Here is a 21,222-nt window from a genome sequence, read left to right on the forward strand (position 1 = left end):
AAGGCAGAATAGAAATCCCACAGCCATTGGTGAAGAAGAGCCACAAAGCTGGGATCACAAACATTTTGTGTTGTAACCAAGGATAATTAGAAATCTGGGAAATTCTTGTTGGAAACTAAGGACTGGTCCATCTCCTTGCTTGAGAGAGTCAATTTTATTGGCTCAACAAGTCACAGAGAATTATTGATATTAAGAGTTAGGAGTTTTAACTCAATACTGTTTTCTTAGAACTTTAGAAAGTATTAGTTAGCTCTATTTCTTTTGTTCAGGTATATGGAGGTAATGACAGCTCAGATCATTCTTGTTACTGTTTTGTAGCGCATTTGATGACCAGTCTTCAGTCACAACTGGTGTTGACCCTCACAATGGCGGCTCAGCACATCACCAGGAAGGAGCACCTAATGGTACAGGACAAAAGAATTCCAAAGATACGGGGAAAAAAAGAGAAGATCCAAAACCAGGGCCTAAAAAGCCCAAAGAGAAAGTAGATGCTCTCTCACAATTTGATCTCAACAATTATGCAAGTATGTCTTAAATCCCTGCCAGTTAAACAAACACATTTTAAGGTGCTAGTTATCAAGGAGAGGATTGTGATGATTTGGTGACAGAAAACTTAACTTTCAAGTGGGAGGAAACCTTTGTTCACTTCCCACTTGATGCATGCACCTCATACATAGCCTCGGAATGCTGCAGTGCCGAATGGGAATAAATAAGTAACAGTTTATTTACTTATTTTTTAGAAGACTTTTACAGGGCGCTCTTACAGAGATCATTAAAATTCCATAGTTCAACCACTTCAACCAATATAGTACAATTGCTTCCAAATCCGTTTCAAAGCATTTTCTTTCTTTTTGAACTCCTTGGTATCAGCTCCCCAGTTGTGTGATTTTTTTCGTTTTGACTGCTTCGATGGGCATTGTGGGTCAACGTGAAAGGAAATCCTTGCATCGTTTTCCTTCACATATGTATGCTGCTTATTTATCTCGTGAAGATTTTTTTAATAAGGCAGTCTATCTTGAAGTCTCTATCACCTTTGATCTTCATCAGTAGGTTAGACGTTTACAAATGTAAAAATGTCCTTCATTCAGGTATTGAGACTGAAGGTAGAAACTTTGAATACAACTGGATCTTCATTTAGGGCTTCTTACATACATTAAACCTTGATTTGGACCCAGATCCTTAATATTTTTTACTGTACACATGTTCCCCATTTAAAATATATTTATTATATATTGTTAGAATAACGATTTGAGTTACCACATCCTTTTTGTTTTGTGTCTTCCCTTTGTGCAGATATTACGCATACAACCATAAAATAAAATTTGGAACAAGCTAGCCAAACTGATAACAATAATTTGGCAATAACATCTTTAATATTTTTATCTGCTACATGATTGTAGCACGTTTGATCCACTGTTTTACATTTAGATGGTCCTTTCACTTTTTTAAAAAAACAACTTCAAGTAGTAGAGGTCTTCATAAAATAGCAGCATTGAAATTCACAAGACCAACTCATCTGATCGCTGTCTCATCTTGTGACTGCTAACAAAGTATCTGTGAACTTCCTTTGAAAAGGAAATAATAGTAGTACCCTCTTCGAAGATTAGCTGCAAATGAGGCAGAATTCCATATATTTACCATGATGCAGATCTAAGACTGAGAGATGGAAATTAAATTCACTAAGATCATAAGCTACCTTTGATTTGAGGGCACTGCCCTATGTTACATAAAAGTTAAGTAAATAGAAATATGCATCTTCTAAGGCAGGTAGTTTTACAAAATTCTGTTTTGAACTTTAAGGTATGTTCAAGTCATGATTCTTAAGTCATTTTACTAATGAATGGGCCATTTTATGTAGCAGAAAATGGGAAGTGAGTTTTAATTCTTCGATTGAAATGTGAAAAGTACCATATTGGGTCTTTTTTTTTGTACCCACAGGTGTTGTTATAATTGATGACCACCCTGAAGTAACAGTGGTTGAAGATCCCCAGTCAAATTTGAATGACGATGGTTTCACTGAAGTGGTATCCAAAAAACAACAAAAACGTTTACAGGATGAAGAACGTCGGAAGAAGGAAGAACAAATCATACAGGTATAAAGCTTGTTTCAACTTGTTTAATATTTAGATTGTTGTTTATTGCAAATGATCAACTTTTCTACCTTTGAAGTTAGGCAAGTGTTGAGAGTGATCTGATTTTCATAACTTTGAACTCTATTGAACCCGGCAAGATAAGACAGAACATGATTACTTTAGCTCACCATTTGCCTTGGAACAGACCGTTGTTACTTTTAATTTTTTTCTGATTATTGTTGGTTATCTATTTGCCCAGTTATACATGTCTGAATTACAGTGATAATTTAAAATGGTCTTGTTAATCTAGTGACTCCAACTGCCATGCTCTACGTTTGTAGATTCTTCGTTCATGTAAATACACTGGAACTCCAGGGGTCACCTATTTTAAAGAACAATAGATTGAATTGTATATGCCTCTTAAAAATAAACTGAGATTTAAATCCTTAAGATTTACCCAAAAGTCAAGTTGCAAAGGCCAGTAAGCAAAGGGAAGTTAGATCAATAAAAACAACAAACAGAAATGAAATCATGAGAAAGCTATTACTTTTAGCTGCATTATTGACAGAAATTCTACCTGCCAATTTTTAAAGGTCTGGAACAAAAAGAACATAAATGAAAAGGGAAGAAATCAAACATCAAAGCTTCCTCCAAGATTTGCCAAAAAACAGACTACTGGAACCCAGCAAGCACCAGTTCCAGCCATAATTACAGTTCCAGCTTCAGCCTCAACTACAGTCCCTGGCTCAACCTCAGCCCCAGTTCTATCCTCAAACTCAACTCCAATTGTAGCATCAGCATTAGCTTCAGCTCCACCATCAACCTCAGCCCCAGTTCTAGTCTCAGCCACAGCTCCAGTTCTAGTCTCAGCCGCAGCTCCAGTTCCAACCTCACCCTCACCCTCATCCCCAGTTCCAGTCTCTACTTCAGCCATAGCCACAGGCTCTTCCTCAGTACTAGCCCCAATTCCAGCCCTAGTTCCGGGTCCAGCCCCAACTCCTATCCTTGCCTCAGTCTCAGCCCCAGCCACTGTCCCCATCCTTGCCTCTGCCCCAACTTCGATTCCCATCCTTGCTTCAGCCCTAGCACCAGCTTCAACTCCAGCTCCAGTTCCAACAGTATCAGCCCCAACTACCTCCACTGTTTCAGCTCCATCAGCTCCAAGCACCTCTATCCCACTTACCCCAGCATCGGCTTCAACCCCAACTTCAACCGCTCCAGCTCAGACTCAGGCACAGATTCACAAACAAGTCCAAAGTTCACTCCAGACTACAACACAGACTTCAAAACAGCCACCACCTTCAATAAGGCTGCCTTCAGCTCAGACACCTAATGGCACAGATTATGTAAGCCCAGGAAAATCCATCCAGAACTCACAGTCCCCTGGTACTCTTTCAGCTGAATTGTGGGATAACAAGGCAGCCCCACCTGCTGTACTGAATGACATCTCTAAGAAATGTAAGTTTGCAACACAAGTGGGAGATGGAAAGAGCATGGACTAGTGGGTTGGGGGTGAGGGTTATTGTTACTTATTTTTATTTACCGCATATACTCGAGTATAAGTCGAGTTTTCGGCACATTTTTATGCCGTTTTTGTGGTAAAATTAGGTGCCTCAGCTGATACTTGGCGGTGGCTTATACTTGAGTATATACAGTAGATACTCCTAGCCATCGCTTCTTTTCCTCAGTGGAAACAGTAATCATTTTTCACTTCTCTTTAAACCTTTGTTTCACTTCTAACAACCATACTGTGCCTTCCTGGTTGCAATTTGGTGTGTACGAAGTAATACATAACGTTTGTTGGGCTTAATACTTGAGGGTTTCAAAACGCTCTTGGGAAAATTGCATTATATTTTACTTCTTGAACCCCCTAATAATTCTTTTGGGATGCAAGAATCTTAACTATGATATGAAAAGTGATTGTTTCAGTGTCTGCCTACTGTTACAAGAAAAGATGTAACAGATTAGCTAGTATTGCCACAGTAGTGATCACATTTTCTGTAACTTTTTAGTGGGTCATATTAGTCCACCACAGCCACCGTCTGTCAGTGCATGGAATAAGCCCTTAACAGCATTTGGAACAGCAGCTTCTCCAGAGGTAAGGCTTGAATGGGGCTAGTGGGGTGGGTTGTCAGGCTGTTGCTTTAACCTGTATAAGAAAGCAGATAGCCATGGTAACGAGATGATAATAAAGGGTTACAAGTTGGATGGGTAGTGTCTGCATCAAGAAGGTGCTTTATAAATTAGTCACTGAAGGAATGCCAGAACTGCACTACGACATCGCCAGTGTAAACACGCTCTCTATGTCATTGTCAGAATACACTTGAGAAGTAAATAATAGTGATGTTGCCTTGGAGCCTGGTGGCACAGTGGTTACACATTGGGCTGCGATCAGTATGGTCAGCAGTGGGAACCACCAGCGGCTCCGTGGGAAAAATACTAGGCTTTGTATTCCAGTAAACACCCTTGGGAACCCACAGGAGGTCGCTATGAGTCCGCATTAGCTCAAGGGCAGTGAGATTGATTTTTGTTTTGGCTATTACTATGTCTTTTCTTCTCCTTCCCCAATTAATTTATTCATTAGTTTGTTTATTGCTGGTGATAATTCTGCATATTATGCTTTGTTTTTATTCTAAATAATGCAACTATTTGAGATTTTGAATTTCCTGTGTTTGCACTAAATAAGAGTTTGAGATATTTAAAACTTAAATCTTGTTCTGGTCTTTGTTTTATCAGGTTTTTTTTAGTACAGTTTAAGAGTCGGGGAGGAGTTATAAAACGCAATCTGGAGAATTCATCTCTGTTAATATGTAGGCTGCTTCCAGCCAACTTCTGTTGTTTAAAACACATGGTGTTAAATAATTAGTCAAGTTTGAGCACCTTTTACTCTGACAACAAGTTTTTAAACATTCTCTTAACCAGGGAACAAAGAATGGTCAAGAGAGTGGAGTTGAAATAGGAATTGAAACAATTCAGTTTGGTGCTCCAGCTTCAAATGGCAATGAAAATGAAGTTGTTCCTGTGCTTTCTGATAAAACTACTGACAAAATAGCTGAACCCAAAGAGCAACGACAGAAGCAGCCTCGAGCAGGTCCTATCAAAGCTCAAAAGGTAATATAAATTCATGTTTCATGTACAATTTTATGAAAGCCACCAACATGGAGAGCAAATATTGGTTTAAGATTAATTTTTAAATAAATGCTTTTGATCGTGATTTATCCTTGTTATGTAAACATTGAATTTAGCTTCCAGATTTGAGCCCAGTAGAAAGCAAAGAACACAAACCTGGTCCCATTGGAAAGGAGCGCTCATTAAAAAATAGAAAAGTGAAAGATGTCCAGCAGGTGGAGCCAGAAGGACAAGAGAAGCCAAGTCCTGCTGCAGGTAGAAGCACAGATCCTGCGCCAACAAAGGAAACCAAAGCCGTCCCAGAAATGTCTACTGAAATAGGAACAATGATTTCAGTATCATCTACAGAATTTGGCACCAGTGCAAAGGTGAACAGCATGACGGTAACAAAAACATTATATTTTTCTTTAAAAATATGTAATGCTAATGTGCTTGACACAATGGATGTATAAATGGATTGTGATGAGTTGTAACGAGCCCCCAATAAATTGATATTAAAAAAAAGAAAATCAAAAACATGGTAAGTAATTCTATAGCCTGCATAGATTATTTCTATGATAGAGAATATTTTATAGTGCACATAAATCATCTTTAAAATTATTTACAGTAAGTGTGGCAATGGGCTTACTCAAATATAGGGGCTCTTAAAGTAATTTACAGTCTAGAAATGTGTCTACACAACATTTAAATGCTTTTCCTGTTTCAGTTTGTAGGTTTAAAAGATTTTCTCTGGATTCCTTAAAATAAGTTTTATTTAATATACTTATTTATGGTGGTGCTTTATTGCTCCCACTGATGAGATTTTAATGTAAGGAAAACAAAAATCAAAAAATGTGGTTTTCTTCACTATAGAAGTGAATATATTTTAATTCCTGTAAGTTAAAATTTATGTGACTCTACTAGAAGACATCCGTAAGAATCAACAGCGTATTATAAAACCCAATTAATTGTGACAACTTCAGATCCTGGCATTTGATTGTCTGCATTAAAGAAAACCTAAAATCAATCATAAATGATAAAAGTCTGTGCTTTCTCTGTTGGCTGGATTGGAAAGTGACTTGGATAATTGAAATTAAAACAATTTTTTTATATACCTTTTTTTTTCTATTTCTACTCCATAGGAGTCTGTCACAGACTATACTACACCTTCTTCTTCTCTGCCTAATACTGTGGCTACTAATAATGCAAAGATGGAGGATACTTTGGTTAATAATGTAAGTGATTAACTTAATAAGGAATCTTCGCTTTTATGTTGTACTTACTGTATAACCGGTATTTGACTGTTACTGCAGAAATGATCGATAATTAAAGCTGGTTTTGTTTGGTGTGGTTTTTTGTTGTTTTTGTTTTTTAAGCTTTCCACGAGATTATTTCTACTTAGACTTAGTTTTATAATTATCAGCCAGTCCTATTGGCCTTGTTTTGGTAAGAGGTTTTGTTCTTCACTCTCACATTCTACAAATCCAGCATTTTCTTTGGTCGGTGGTTTTGTTTCAAGCGAAACCTATATGCCTAATGTTGTGACTCCTCAGTAACTTAACAACTAAAGCGCGAAGCCCAAGTTTCTTCTTGAGAATTTTAAAAGTTCACTGGGTCTGAAAAATTTAGCCTGAATAAATAATCTGAAATACTTTATTAAAGGGTAATGTTATGTTATAAATTGGGCTGTAGTTTCCCAGAGCATCCTATGCATAATTCAAGATTGTGTTAAAAGTTAGTACAGGTTGTCATTTTGTCCAGTCCTCTGCCTGAGAGATGGAATGTGTAGGTCCAGAAAACTTAACTAGCCTACCATGGTCCCAACATATAATGTAGAAGAGCATTTTTAAAGTTATTACAAAAAAAAAGTTATTACCAGGGTCTCTGTTTTGGAGAACAGAAATGGAGGAAATTTAGACTCCGGGTGTTTGTTTTATAGTCAAACTGTATCCTTTGTGAGAAATTTTCAAATACTATATTTTGCAGAGGATAATTTTTAAAAAGAACAATGAACATTTGCTTCTGATAATCATTGCTTATTATAGAGGGCTGTATTTTAAAGTTACTGTGGTCTTAATTTCCTGAAATGTCTATTTTTCCCTTAAGCACCAAGTGTAAAGAATTGTAAAAGCTTAAGAAACAGTAGCGCTTTTAACATGTTGGTAAGGCAAAGAAAGTAAACCTCTCTAAAGGCAAATAAATTCATTTACTTTGGAGTCTTATAAAAAAACATCATGTGCTCCATCTTCTGCATCCTCATCCCTGTTTTAGGATAATAATTTAAATGATTGCTAAGTGATAGAAAATGCCCTTAAAGCTGATGTTAAATTATTTTAAAAATAACTTTTATGAATAATTCTCCCAAAGGACTGTCTAAAAATATAATTTAATGAATGGGAAAATAAGAACAGATCATTCTTATAGGACCATGTAAGTCATTGAAAATAGCCCAGTGAGCATTTTAAAGGTGTCAGTGTGATCTCTAAGACTGAGGAATGTAATGGCCTGTACATGCCTATTTAGTCATGTAAACAGGAATAGACAATGTTAGCATGCAAGGTATGTTTGAAAACCAGATCAGTTTGTGTCAGGGAGCAGTAAAAATAATGGTCATCAGTTTGAGATGATTTCACAGCATTGTTTTACTTATGCTATGTGTGGTGGTGATTCTGAACTTAATTAACTATAGTGTTAAAAATAAATGGGCAAGTGGCCATCAGGTTTGTGAAAAAATTCCATCATCACTTAATTTCATTTTCCATGAACTTTTTAAAGCCTCTTAGTGTAGGGCCTTTTGAAATGATCTTTTTTCTTAATTATACTTAAAAAGATCTTTCTCCCTCTTACTGAGTGAACTATTAAAATCGAACAGTGGTACACAATAAAAATGTAAACATTCGGAAACAGGAAAAAGAGGTGCATCTTTGTCTGACTCTACCCACTGCCATCAGGTTGATCCTGACTCACAGCCACCCTGTCTGAATCGAGTTTCCAAACCTGCAGGTCTTAATGGGAGCAGGCAGCCTCTTCTTTCACCTGGGCAGTGGCCAGTGTGTTTGAATCATTGACCTTGCAGTGAACAGCAGAATGCTTAGCCCACAGCTCCACCAAGCATTATGTTTACTTTTGGCTCCTTCGGCCTCACCAAAAAAACCTCACTACCATCCTGTTGATTCCAACTAATAGCAACCTGATAATTCCCCCACCCCCAGGCTTACTCTTGTTTACCTGGAAGAAAGTTGACTATATTATAGGAAACTTATTCAACAACATTACCAGGTTATTCCTGCACATATTAAAAACGAAAGGTAGTGCCTTCAAGTATGTACCTTCGGTTTGGGTCAGATGGCCACTTTGTGCATACAAAAGCAGATGATCTTTTTCTTCCTTTTTTTTTTTAAATAGTAATTTTCTTGACAAGATTTAGCCAAAATCTTCATAACTAACAATCACAACAAATAGAATGTAATTCTAAGTAGAAGGATAATTCTGTTGGCTCTAATTAAAAGTAATGCTCTTAAAGTATTGAGCATTAGTTTAATGAGGTTTTTGCAGCAGACTTAGTCAGTTATATTGTGATATGTGTTACCTGCCTTTCCAGGTGCCCCTGCCCAACACCCTTTCCCTCCCTAAGAGGGAGACTATCCAACAGAGCTCCAGCCTAACTTCAGTTCCTCCCACTACTTTCAGTCTCACCTTCAAGGTATGTACAACATCCTTCTTCAAGGGTCCTTGATTATTGCATGCAAGGTGACATAAATTAACAGTAACATTTCTCTTTTTTGTTGTTAACGTAATACCTGAGGGAATGGAGTGATGTCAAATATATACCTTAAAATTTCTTGCTTTCAATTACCACTCCGTATTTAATATAAAGAGGTTATTATTAGTGTGCTCTATAAGCAACATAAGGAGATTGTGATTTGATTTTTTTTTTCTCGTCACATCAAGATGCAGTAGTAAAAAGTGGAAGCAGAATTAAATGGAGATTTTTTAAAATGCACTTATTTATGTCTTTTGTGCCATTTGTTCAGCTTTGTAATACAAAGTCATTTCCAAACGTTTGCTGGATTTAAAAGATAATGGAATTTTTCAACAACCATTTTAAGCCATGAGTAATCTATTACAGCAGAGCTTTCTGTTTTAACTCATTTTATTGGGGGCTCGTAAAGCTCTTATCACAATCCATACATACATACATACATTGTGTCAAGCACATTTGTACATTCGTTGCCTTCATCATTCTCAAAACATTTTCTCCTTGAACCCTTGATAATTTATTATTATTTTGTCATATCTTACACTGTTGTCCGACGTCTCCTTTCACCTACTTTTCTGTGTCCATCCCCCAAGGAGAGGGTTATATGCAGATCCCTGTGATGGGTGGGTTCCCCTTTCTCCCCCACCCTCCCGGTATCACCACTCTCACCACTGGTCCATAGCAGGGCTTCTTAATGCTGTCCTGGTTAACCGTGAATCTTGTGATGGTCTCCAGGGGAGTGAGAGTTAAAGAGTTGCCCTTCCTCATTTATCGCTGTTTCACGCCCATTGTTATCCAGCTGCTGTTATTTTACCGCTTGATTATCCCAACCTATATTTCTAATGTCTTTTAGATCATTGCAGAGAGTTACTATCTAATTTCACATGAGCAAATAGGCCATCTTTGTATCTAAATCAATTGTTAATTCTTTTTTTTTTTAATTAAAAAAACATTTTATTAGGGGCTCATACAACTCTTATCACAATCCATACATATACATACATCAATTGTATAAAACACATCTGTACATTCTTTGCCCTAATCATTTTCTTTCTTTTTTTAAAAAAAAAATTTTTTTTTTAATTTTAACAATTTATTAGGGGCTCATACAATTCTTATCACAGTTCATACATATACATACATCAATAATATAAAGCACATCTGTACAGTCCCTGCCCTAATCATTTTTTTCTCCTCTTTTCTTTTTTTACATTTTATTAGGGACCCATAAAACTCTTACCACCATCCATACATTCCCTGCCCCAATCATTCTCAAAGCATTTGCTCTCCACTTAAGCCCCTTGCATCAGGTCCTCTTTTTTTTCCCCCTCCCTCCCCTTTCCCCCCTCCCTCATGTGCCCTTGGTAATTTATACCTCGTTATTTTGTCATATCTTGCCCTATCCGGAGTCTCCCTTCCCCCCTTCTCTGCTGTCCCTCTCCCAGGGAGGAGGTCACATGTGGATCCTTGTAATCATTTCCCCCCTTCCAACCTACTCACCCTCCACTCTCCCAGCATCGCCCCTCACACCCTTGGTCCTGAAGGTATCATCCACCCTGGATTCCCTGTACCTCCAGCCCTCATATGTACCAGTGTACAGCCTCTGCCCTATTCAGTCCTACAAGGTAGAATTCGGATCATGGTAGTTGGGGGTAGGAAGCATCCAGGATCTGGGGGAAAGCTGTGTTCTTCATCGGTACTACCTCACACCCTAATTAACCCATCTCCTCTCCTAAATGCCTCTATGAGGGGATCTCCATTGGCCGACACTTGGGCCTTGGGTCTCCACTCTGCACTTCCCCCTTCATTTAATATGGTATATATATACATATACATATATACACACACTTATATCGTTGTTGGTTTTTTTTGCATGATGCCTTATACCTGGTCCCTTGGCACCTCGTGATCGCACTGGCCGGTGTGCTTCTTCCATGTGGGCTTTTTTGCTTCTGAGCTAGATGGCTGCTTGTTCACCTTCAAGCCTATAAGACCCCAGACACTATCTCTTTTGATAGCCGGGCACCATCAGCTTTCTTCACCACATTTGCTTGTGCACCCATTTGTCTTCAGCGATCCTATCATGGAGGTGTGCAGTCAATGATATGATTTTTTGTTCTTTGATGCTTGGTAACTGATCCCTTTGGGACCACTCGATCACACAGGCTGGTGTGTTCTTCCATGTGGACTTTGTTGCTTCTGAGCTAGATCGCCGCTTGTTTATCTTCAAGCCTTTAAGACCCCAGTCACTATCTCTTTTGATAGCCGGGCACCATCAGCTTTCTTCACCACATTTACTTGTTCACCCACTTTGGCTCCAGCCGTTGTGTCGGGAGAGTGAGCATCATAGAGTTCCAATTTAATAAAAGAAGGTATTCATGCATTGAGGGAGTGTTTGAGTAGAGACCCAAGGTCCTTCCGCCACCTTAATACTTGCCCTATAAATATAGACACATTGATCTATTTCCCCATCTTCCTATATATATTTGCATGTACTTGTCTTTGTCTAGACGTCCATGAATGCCCTTTGACTCCTAGCTCTTTCCTCCATCTCCCTTGACTTTCCTCCTGCCCTACTACCATGCTTCATTGCCACCTGGGCTAGAGTATATCTCTTCTCTAAGCAACCTTACCCTTGATCATTTCCCACCATGCCTGCCACTCCCCCTTCTCTACCATTTGGGGTCCCATGTTTTTCCCTTGTCCCTGGGTTTGTTAACACCACTTCCTTACCCCCCCTACCCCCCCACCCCAAGTCCCCCCGGAACTGTCGGTCCCGTTGTTTTTCCTCCAGATAGTTCATCCAGCCTGTCCTATTCAGACAGACCTGTGGAGTCACTAACATGCACGAAAACAAGACAGAGGAAAACAAAGCAACAGTATACAACCAGACAACAAAACAACAAAAACAAACCACTGACAAAGAACAGAACAAAACAGTTCACAAGAGAAAAGCTTGTAGTTAGTTCAGGGATCGTTTGCTGGACCTTAGGAGCGTTTTCCAGTCCAGTCTGTTGGGGCACCACGCCCTGGCCCCAAAGTCCACTTTCAGCATTCCCTGGGGACCTTGCCACTCCATTCCCTTGCTGTTCCGCTGCACTCCCCCAGTGATTTGCCTCGGTGTGGTGGGATCAGGTCAGGTGCAATTCCCACACTGTGTCTCCGGTGCTGTCCCCTGTATCGCCCTTAGTCACTGAGGGGCATCATGTCTCATAGTGGGGTCAGCCATGTTCTCTCTGTGGACTGGCTGCTCTACTCAGGAACATCATCATCACGGCCTGGTGGGCCAGGCTGTGCTCCACTCTCTCCTCCTGCCCCTTCATATGCTCCCGTGTGCTCAGATCAGATATGTCCATCTCCCGGAGCTGCAGAGTCAATGTCGTCCTTTGGAACACATTCTTTTCGGGGAAGGGCAGGAATCCACTTAATTTATGGTGCTGGGGCCAACCTCCCAGACCTCTCCACTGGTTCCCTCCTCTACGCCGGGATATTGCATTCACACCTTGCGACACTGGGTTGAAGTCTGGTCCCACTTTCCTTATCTTTATGCTGCACCTCCTGCGATCCAGTGGTGTTGAATTTCACTCTGAGCAACTCTCCTGGGCTGGATTCTGCGGAGTCCCTCTGGTGTGTGTCACTCCGTCGCCATCTTCCCGGAAGTCAATCTAATTCTTTTTTTTTATTTAACAATTTATTAGGGGCTCATACAACTCTTATGACAGACCATACATATACATACATCAATTGTATAAAGCACATCTGTACATTCTTTGCCCTAATCATTTTCTTTTTTTTCTCCTCTTTTCTTTTTTTACATTTTATTAGGGATTCATACAACTCTTATCACAATCCATACATATACATACATTCCCTGCCCCAATCATTCTCAAAGCACTTGCTCTCCACTTAAGCCCTTTGCATCAGGTCCTCTTTTTTTTCCTCTCTCTCCCCACTCCCCCCTCCCTCATGTGCCCTTGGTAATTTATACATCATTATTTTGTCATATCTTGTCCTATCCGGAGTCTCCCTTCCCCCCCCCTTCTCTGCCGTCCCTCTCCCAGGGAGGAGGTCACATGTGGATCCCTGTAATCAGTTCCCCCTTTCCAACCCACTCACCCTACACTCTCCCAGCATCGCCCCTCACACCCTTAGTCCTGAAGGTGTCATCCACCCTGGATTCCCTGTGCCTCCAGCCCTCATATGTACCAGTGCACAACCTCTGCCCTATCCAGCCCTGCAAGGTAGAATTCGGATCATGGTAGTTGGGGGGAGGAAGCATCCAGGATCTGGGGGAAAGCTGTGTTCTTCATCGGTATTACCTCACATCCTAATTAATCCATCTCCTCTCCTAAACCCCTCTATGAGGGGATCTCCATTGGCCGACACTTGGGCCTTGGGTCTCCACTCTGCACTTCCCCCTTCATTCAATATAGTATGTGTGTGTATATATACACACACACATATCTTTTTTTTTTTTTTTTTTGCTTGATGCCTTATACTTGGTCCCTGTGGCACCTCGTGATCGCACTGGCCGGTGTGCTTCTTCCATGTGGGCTTTTTTGCTTCTGAGCTAGATGGCTGCTTGTTCACCTTCAAGCCTTTAAGACCCCAGACACTTATCTCTTTTGATAGCCGGGCACCATCAGCTTTCTTCACCACATTTGCTTATGCACCCATTAAATTGCTAATTCTTAATAAAACCGATAACACTTTGTGATTTGCTCATATTTTCACATTCTAAGAAGAAATAGTATATCTTTATATTTAAACTCAATTTAAATGCTATTTTCCCAATCTCTGTACTTTCACCTCCAGTTCTCTAGCTGGGTAATACATGGGAACTTCAAAAAGTTGTGAAAAAATCTAATTAAAAGTTAATGGAATTTTTCTACAATCTTTGAAAATCCCTCATATGTACAATTTAGTGAAATTTGATCATCTAGATATTCTTGACAGTGTACTTTGCCCAGGGAAGTACAGTTAATTAATTGTGCTTATTTTTATTTCCTTGAGTTTTTAAAAATAGAAACTTAAAAATTTTTGCTATTTAAGAAATAGTCGAGCCCAATCCATGTGACCTATTTATTATGTAAGATTAACTATTGATGCGTTTAAAACATAACAAAAATCTAGCATGGAAGATGATTGTACTCGTATCAAATCGCTGTAAACTATAAAAATCTCATTATGTTACTGTGAACTGTGTGTTCACACGTGACTCCCGTGTGACAGTAAACCCCCATCAATTTCTCTAGGCTGTAATCTTTCTGGCACAAGAGCCCCACATATTTCTCCTGAAAAACCTACTGAGGTAGTTCAAACCCACTGTCATTGCGTTCATACCCAGTTATAGTAACTCTGTAGTTATGGCTAATTGTGTACTCCAAAAAAAATCTTTATTTAAATTACATTTAAAATCAACAAGTTCAGAAAAAGGAAAGATTCAAGCAAGTATAAAAGTGATTTATCTTTCAAGTTAACAGTGATGTCTTAGTCATAAGAAAAGGTTGGATTATGTGTAGTGTGTGGTTTTTAAGGACACAGGTTGAAATTATTAATAGTTCAAAATCTTAAGAATTAAAATCATTTGATCAAATAAATTTTTTTTTACTATTTAGCTGTGGTATATATAAAATGTTAGAGGAATTCCCTTATGTAAGTCATCACAGTTGAGTTTTATTGATTAGCTTTGAGTTTTCATCTCAGGCTAGCATTTTGACTGGTAGAACTGATGAAATGAAAACTTGCAATCAATTCTTTTCTGGTTCAAGTAGCCTTGAAATACTTGAGGATTGCACCTATATCCTCCAGTTCAGAATCCATTGGCCAATTGCAGCTGCTAAACACTTGAAATGTGGCTAGTTCCATTTGAGATTTACTCCTGGCCCCCATTGTCATCAACTCTGACCATAATAGCAGCCCTAGAGGACAAGGTAGGACTGCCCCTTTGGGTTTCTAAGAGCTGACCGCTTTGTCTTTCTTCTGTGGAATGACTACCGTATATACGTTTATTATAGCATTATTCATAATAGCCTGAGGATGGAAACAACCTCTCTGTTAAGAAATAAACAAAATACCGTATACACTTGAATATAAGCTGACCCGAGTATAAGCCGAGGTACCTAATTATTACCTGGGAAACCAGAACAACTGATTGACTCGATTATAAGCTTAGGGTGGAAAATGCAGAAGCTATTGGTGAGTTTCAATAATCAAAACAAATGAAAATAAAATTACTAAAAATTGAGACATCAGTGGGGTAATGTATTTAAATATTTATTTTTAATAAAAAACATAAATAAATGGACAAGTCTTTTAACATTAGTAAACCAGCACAGTAAATGGAAAGTAGGGTCAATAAAAACAATACCTTAAGAATACTATTCCCTGAGCTCAATCAGCAACCAAGCTAAAATGGAAAGAGTTAAAATCCTTCAAAACTGGATTCCTCCTCATCATCCGTATCCCAATGCAGAACTTCAGCTGGTGTGAGGTCAGCATAGACACTGTCCTCACTGAGATCGCCATCATCACCATCACTGCTGTCATTTTCATACAAAGCGCAGTCTTCACTGCCATCCATAGCATTACTAATACTACATTTCTGGAAGGCACGTCGCACCATGTCTTCTGGATTGTCTTCCCATGCATCTCGAACCCACTTTGCTATTAACTCTATGTCAGGCTTCATGTTATTTCCTCCTTTTGTTAGTTGGGCTAGACCAGATGACATCCATTCATGCCACATCCTTCGCACACGGTCTTTAAAAGGTTTTTTTAAGGATACACCCAGAGGCTGCAGTACAGATGTAAGCCCACCTGGAATAACGGCTAAAGTAACTTTACTAGATTTTGCGAATTTTTTAATGTTATCCAATAGGTGGGCTCTGAACATATCCCAAGCAAGTAACGATGGCTTTTTCTTTAAGGCTGCTCCTGGTCATCGGTTCCAAATTTCTTCCAGCCATTTTTTTGTTCCATCTTCATCCATCCAGGCTTTACCATGTGCATGCACAGTAATTCTTGGTGGGAAATTGATCTTTTTTGGCAAGGTCTTTCTTTGAAAAATAATGACAGGACGCAGCTTAGTTCCATTAGCCAAACATGATAGAACAACTGTAAAGTATTTTGTTTTGTTTTTCGTTTCCTGTGGTTTTCTCCTAAACTTGCCACAGTTCTGTTGCTTGGAAGATCAAAAGTGATGGCAGTTTTATCCATATTCCCAATATCTGCCAGGTCATAATTATAAATCCTCCTTTGTTTTCTAATAAATGACTGGAATGACAAATTTTTCTTCAAGGTCTTGTGGCAATTTCTGGGAAATCTTTGTTCTCTGTCTCAAACATAGTAGGCCAAAACTATTCATGAAGCAGGTACACCATCCTGCTGACGCAGCAAATTTTTCAATGCCTGATGCTTTATATTTGTCATCCTTAGCCATTTGTAGAGCACGTGTGCGGATTCCCATGCGTGTTACGCAGTAACCATTTTGACAACATTCCATAACCCATTTATGCAATTCACTCTAGAGCCCCATAAAAAGACGTTAAACCACGACGAGCTTTTGGAATCTGTTCCACGTCAGCCTTCATTTTCCACCACTCCCTCACTTGCTTTTCGTCAACACAGAATTCCCTACTTGCAATACTGTTATTGCTCTCTTCTTCTGCTCTTGACACCACCTTCATTTTGGAACCAGCCTCATATGACCGGCTTTTTTGTTTTGGTTCAAGAGTATCCATTACAAGACTTTGAAAAAGAACTTTCCTGGTAAACCTCCCCCCCCCCCCCCACACACACACACAGTGTTGGGCGGGGGGTGTGAATTAACACAGAGACCAGAGGGGAGAGACGGAGCACAGCCACAGACACATCCTTACCAGTTCAGCTGCTGGCGTAAGTGAATCACTACTGGTGCTTCTGTGAATTGGAGCCGTCCACGTCATAGGACGGCTCTGATGCTTAGATGTGAGTGAACAAACATTCAAAGCCCTGCAGTGTCAGCAGGGCTTTGAATGAACAGCGGAGAAAGGACAATCACCGGCGAGATAACAGGCGCTCATCCCGTTTCCTGGTTGGGGGTGGGGAACGAGATGTTACACCTCGCTGGGGTACCACTGACCCGTGTATAAGCCGAACCCCAGTTTTTCAGCACATTTTTTTTGTGTTGAAAAACTCGGCTTATACACAAGTATATACGGTATGTTGGGGTTTTCAAACTGTTACGCTTGCAGTAGCAGCTCAGCATGTAACCCTATACCACTCGATAGAAAAGACATACTGGACTCAAAATTTTCATACTGAGTAATATTGAAATAACATGATTTTGGAGATGCTGGATTGACCAAGAAAGAATCAAAATGTATGTCTTACCTTATTTAATATGGCTGCAAGAAATTTTAAATTTTCATAAGTGGCTCACATTATCTGTCTGTTAAACAGTGCTTTTGTGTATAGATATTTTAAAAGCCTATTTGTGCCTTTGAAGAATTTGGGAGAACTAGAAGTAAAACCAGAAGCCACACATACCAATGTCTACAGTTAGCTGGCAGTGACATTGAGTTGACCCTTTGTTTAAGTGTAAATTGTATTTCTATGACCTACTTCTCAAAGCCACCAGCAAGTTCTCTGTAGATCATATGTGTATTGTTATGTGCTGTAGATATATACCTGAGTATTATAGAGGCTACAGGGGAGCAATGTTATGAAAACTTCATAGCTGTAACCAAACACTGCGAGGGCGTGACTATAGTCTCTTGGAGGAGTCCGACATCATTGGTACAACATAGCCCATGGACAGTGTTCTGAATCCTATGGTAAAAACAGGCACGAAACATAAAGTGTGCTATTAACTAATGGGGATTTTGTGATCAGTGTCCCAGAACATGCAGAAATTACTGAATGGAAAACCGATTTGCTCTATAAAAAAGTTGTAAAAGAGCAATGATAGAATGGAAGGTACTTGGCATTTAGAATAAATATGGAGATATTTAAATACGTGGGCATACTTAAAAAACTAATATTCATTATGTTACAGATGGAGTCTGCACGCAAGGCATGGGAGAATTCTCCAAACGTGCGGGAAAAGGCATCGCCAGCAACTTGCACAGCACCTCCCATCATGGCAAGTGGAGCCAGTGGTGCCGGCGGACAGAGCGCTAATTACAGTTCATTCTCCAGTGCTTCCGTGCCGCAGATTCCTGTGGCCTCGGTCACCCCGACAACGTCATTGTCAGGTACAAGGTCTTTATACCTGGCCTTTAAATTGCCTGAATTATTCAGAATTTCTTGGAATTTTCTCCTGTCTGCTATGCCACAAAAAAACTACCAAATACAAAAGTTATGAGACGATTATCACCTGTTTAGTAATCCATCACTCTCACCTTTTAAGATTTTGGCAGGCACTGCTAGTTTTGAGGATCGGTTGTGCAGAAGTTGCTTTGAATAGGATATGAAGTCAGAGTTGTGTCTTAGACCCAGAAATTTTTATACACAATTGCATCAAAATTTCAAATCTAACGACTACTACTAACGGCAGTAATCCTGAGCAGTGCTGTAGAACAGGCTTATTTCAACTGAACTCTAGTATACCTGTACGTGGCCGTTAGTAGGTGTTCATGTTTGTTGAAAATGAATGTAGATGTCCAAAATTGAAGCTAGTTATAATACCTATTCCGTCTCCTTACATTGTGTCTTATTTTCCCCCTTTTTAAATAGAAATCGATTGTTTATATTTCTTAGATTTTTATATTCTTATCTATATTTGGTGACAAGAGATTTGGGGCTTTAACCCAGATCTAAGTATATGATAATCATAAATGGGCATACAGATTACTTTTGTTTGTTTCCAGTTGCTGTCTTGAACAACAATATTTTTTAATATACTATATTTTATTCCTCCACCAAACATAGGAGCTGGTACATATACTACCTCTTCTTTGAGTACAAAATCTACAACCACATCTGACCCGCCTAACATTTGTAAAGTGAAGCCCCAACAGTTACAGACAAGCAGCCTCCCTTCCGCAAGTCATTTTTCACAGCTCAGCTGCATGCCTTCCCTTATTGCTCAGCAACAGCAGAGCCCGCAGGTCTACGTGCCTCAGTCTGCAGCAGGTACTACTTAGAATTTGAAGACTTCAAATGCTTCTTGCGTGCTGAGTTTTAACCTTTTGAATTTAAATTTACTTTTCATTTGCTTTGTAGATTTCATATAGTGTTAAATGCTCTCTCTTTAACACACTTTCTAGGTCTCTTGGAAGATGTTTCTAACACAGATGCTTATCTACTCATTTGCAAAATAATTTACATGGTTCACATTACTTTAATAAAATCATCATAGGGCGTATTGGTTACCTAAAACAATTTGCTAATCGAATTCCATGTAAAAAAAGGAAGTAAGAATAGCAAAGGAACTGAATTTATGTGGTAGGGGTATGGGATAACGTGCCCAACTAAATATTTAGACTCTGAACAGTGAAAATATTGTTTGCATTTCCATTTAGGAAATATTAGAAAGTAGATAATATTTGGTATTTGTTTGCACCCAAGTATCTATGTGAATTTAGGATTTTATTAATGTAGTGGCAACTTCATAGCTAAGATGTTATCAATTACTTAAGTAGAGTTTTAGGGTTTTCAGGATATATTTTATAATATAGGTATAATATGAGCAGTTCTCCCGGACATACTATTACATAAAAATGGCAGGCCACAAAATAGCATATATAAATAACAGTTAGAAATCTGGAATGATCCTTGCCATCATTCTTTTTTTCATCATCATGAAGTTGTTCTAAAATACTGGATAAATTACAATAGGTAGATTTAAAAGTGGAGTAGCTATGCTATTCTTACAGATAGGCTTATTTTTGTTTTGTTTTTAACCATATGAAATATTACCGATTTATACCCTTGGTGGTGGTATAGGACTAAGCCAGGGCTGCTAAACAAACAGCGGTTTGAGCCAAACAGTCATGCAGGAGGAAGATGAGACATTCTCTACATCCATAAAGTTCTGTGACCCCCAGACAAGCTATGGAACCATTCTGCTCTCTAGGTTGACTTTGCTTTGGCAGTGGATGAGCATGTCTCTTTGTACTTTCACAAGCTCTAGATGGTTGTTGAACCTTAGGAGGTTTGCAGTTTTCATTTTTCCATGGCTGTATTGATTTTCAAATAGCCCTGTGGCACCATGGTTAAAGCACTATGATTCTAACGGAAAGGTCAACAATTCAAACCCACCAACCGCTCAGGGAGAGGAAGATGTGGCGGTCCTGGGGGTAGGTCTCTTTGGAGCCCCTCTGTTCTGTAGGTCAGCCTGTGAGTTGCAGTCAACTGTGGCAGTGGGGGATCAGGCATTAATTTTCATCTCTAGGTTTCCATGCTATCTGACTGTGGAAAACCTCTATTGGAAATGTCTACAAACTGTAAATTTTCATGTGCTCTTTTGAAAATTCTGACACTTAACTGTTTGTCTTCCCTGGGGCCCAGTAACACAAATCCCAGCTTTCTACATGGACACAAGTCATTTATTCAATACCCAGCATGCACGATTGGCTCCACCATCCTTGGCTCAGCAGCAAGGCTTCCAACCAGGTCTTTCTCAGGTAATTATCAAAAACTTGTGTATCTGGTCCAGTTTCTCTGCATATATATAATTGTAGTAGTCATTTTGGATTACAGATAGATCATCCATGATTAACTTGATGTGGTATTAGCAGAATGAAAAGGTCTTCCAAAATTTGCAAAGTTAACGATTAACACTGCAGAACAAGTAATGAGTTAAAAGGAAAAGTTATATATTTACTTTGTAAAGGGGAGCCTGATACATGGCATTAATGTCTGTTCTTTTCATGACTCAAAACTTTGTTTTCTCAAATGTAATTTGAATGTCTGGTGCTTTGTTTGGCATTACAGCCGGCTTCGGTCCAGCAGATTCCCATCCCTATTTATGCACCATTGCAAGGACAGCATCAAGCTCAACTGAGTATTGGGGCTGGACCTGCTGTTTCCCAAGCTCAGGAATTATTCAGTTCTTCACTTCAACCATATAGGTAATTGTTTTAAAATTACCTTTATAATGTTGAAAACAGGATAATATATAGCCTTCTTGCAATGATTTGTACGATTCCACCCACAAACCCCCCAAAAAGCTTGAATGATTTTGTTATAAAATAGATTAAATAATATGGCACAATGTATTTGTCATTTATTCCAGCCTCTGTTTATTTCATCCACCTTTATCGAATCAAGTCAGGCCTCCCTCAGAGTTTCTTGAAG

The 21,222-nt window shown here is 39.2% G+C and overlaps 1 protein-coding gene across 12 annotated transcripts in view; it reads left to right on the forward strand.

The window, feature by feature from the left end:
- Positions 1–21,222, forward strand: part of PRRC2C (proline rich coiled-coil 2C) — a 74,867-nt gene that overhangs the window by 44,483 nt on the left and 9,162 nt on the right. For 7 of the 12 annotated variants that reach the window (XM_075564866.1, XM_075564884.1, XM_075564900.1 and 4 more), the window contains exons 17-28: positions 319–524; positions 1,939–2,093; positions 2,666–3,530; positions 4,085–4,170; positions 4,995–5,183; positions 5,318–5,584; positions 6,323–6,415; positions 8,782–8,883; positions 17,978–18,176; positions 18,853–19,056; positions 20,434–20,549; positions 20,860–20,996. In XM_075564866.1, the coding sequence (XP_075420981.1) occupies positions 319–524; positions 1,939–2,093; positions 2,666–3,530; positions 4,085–4,170; positions 4,995–5,183; positions 5,318–5,584; positions 6,323–6,415; positions 8,782–8,883; positions 17,978–18,176; positions 18,853–19,056; positions 20,434–20,549; positions 20,860–20,996 (2,619 nt within the window). The remainder of the gene's footprint in view (positions 1–318; positions 525–1,938; positions 2,094–2,665; positions 3,531–4,084; positions 4,171–4,994; positions 5,184–5,317; positions 5,585–6,322; positions 6,416–8,781; positions 8,884–17,977; positions 18,177–18,852; positions 19,057–20,433; positions 20,550–20,859; positions 20,997–21,222) is intronic. The other 5 variants (XM_075564891.1, XM_075564910.1, XM_075564918.1 and 2 more) reach the window with 1 other exon arrangement.

Source organism: Tenrec ecaudatus, chromosome 1 (assembly GCF_050624435.1).
Source record: "Tenrec ecaudatus isolate mTenEca1 chromosome 1, mTenEca1.hap1, whole genome shotgun sequence".
In the NCBI taxonomy this organism is placed as follows: Eukaryota; Metazoa; Chordata; class Mammalia; order Afrosoricida; family Tenrecidae; genus Tenrec; species Tenrec ecaudatus.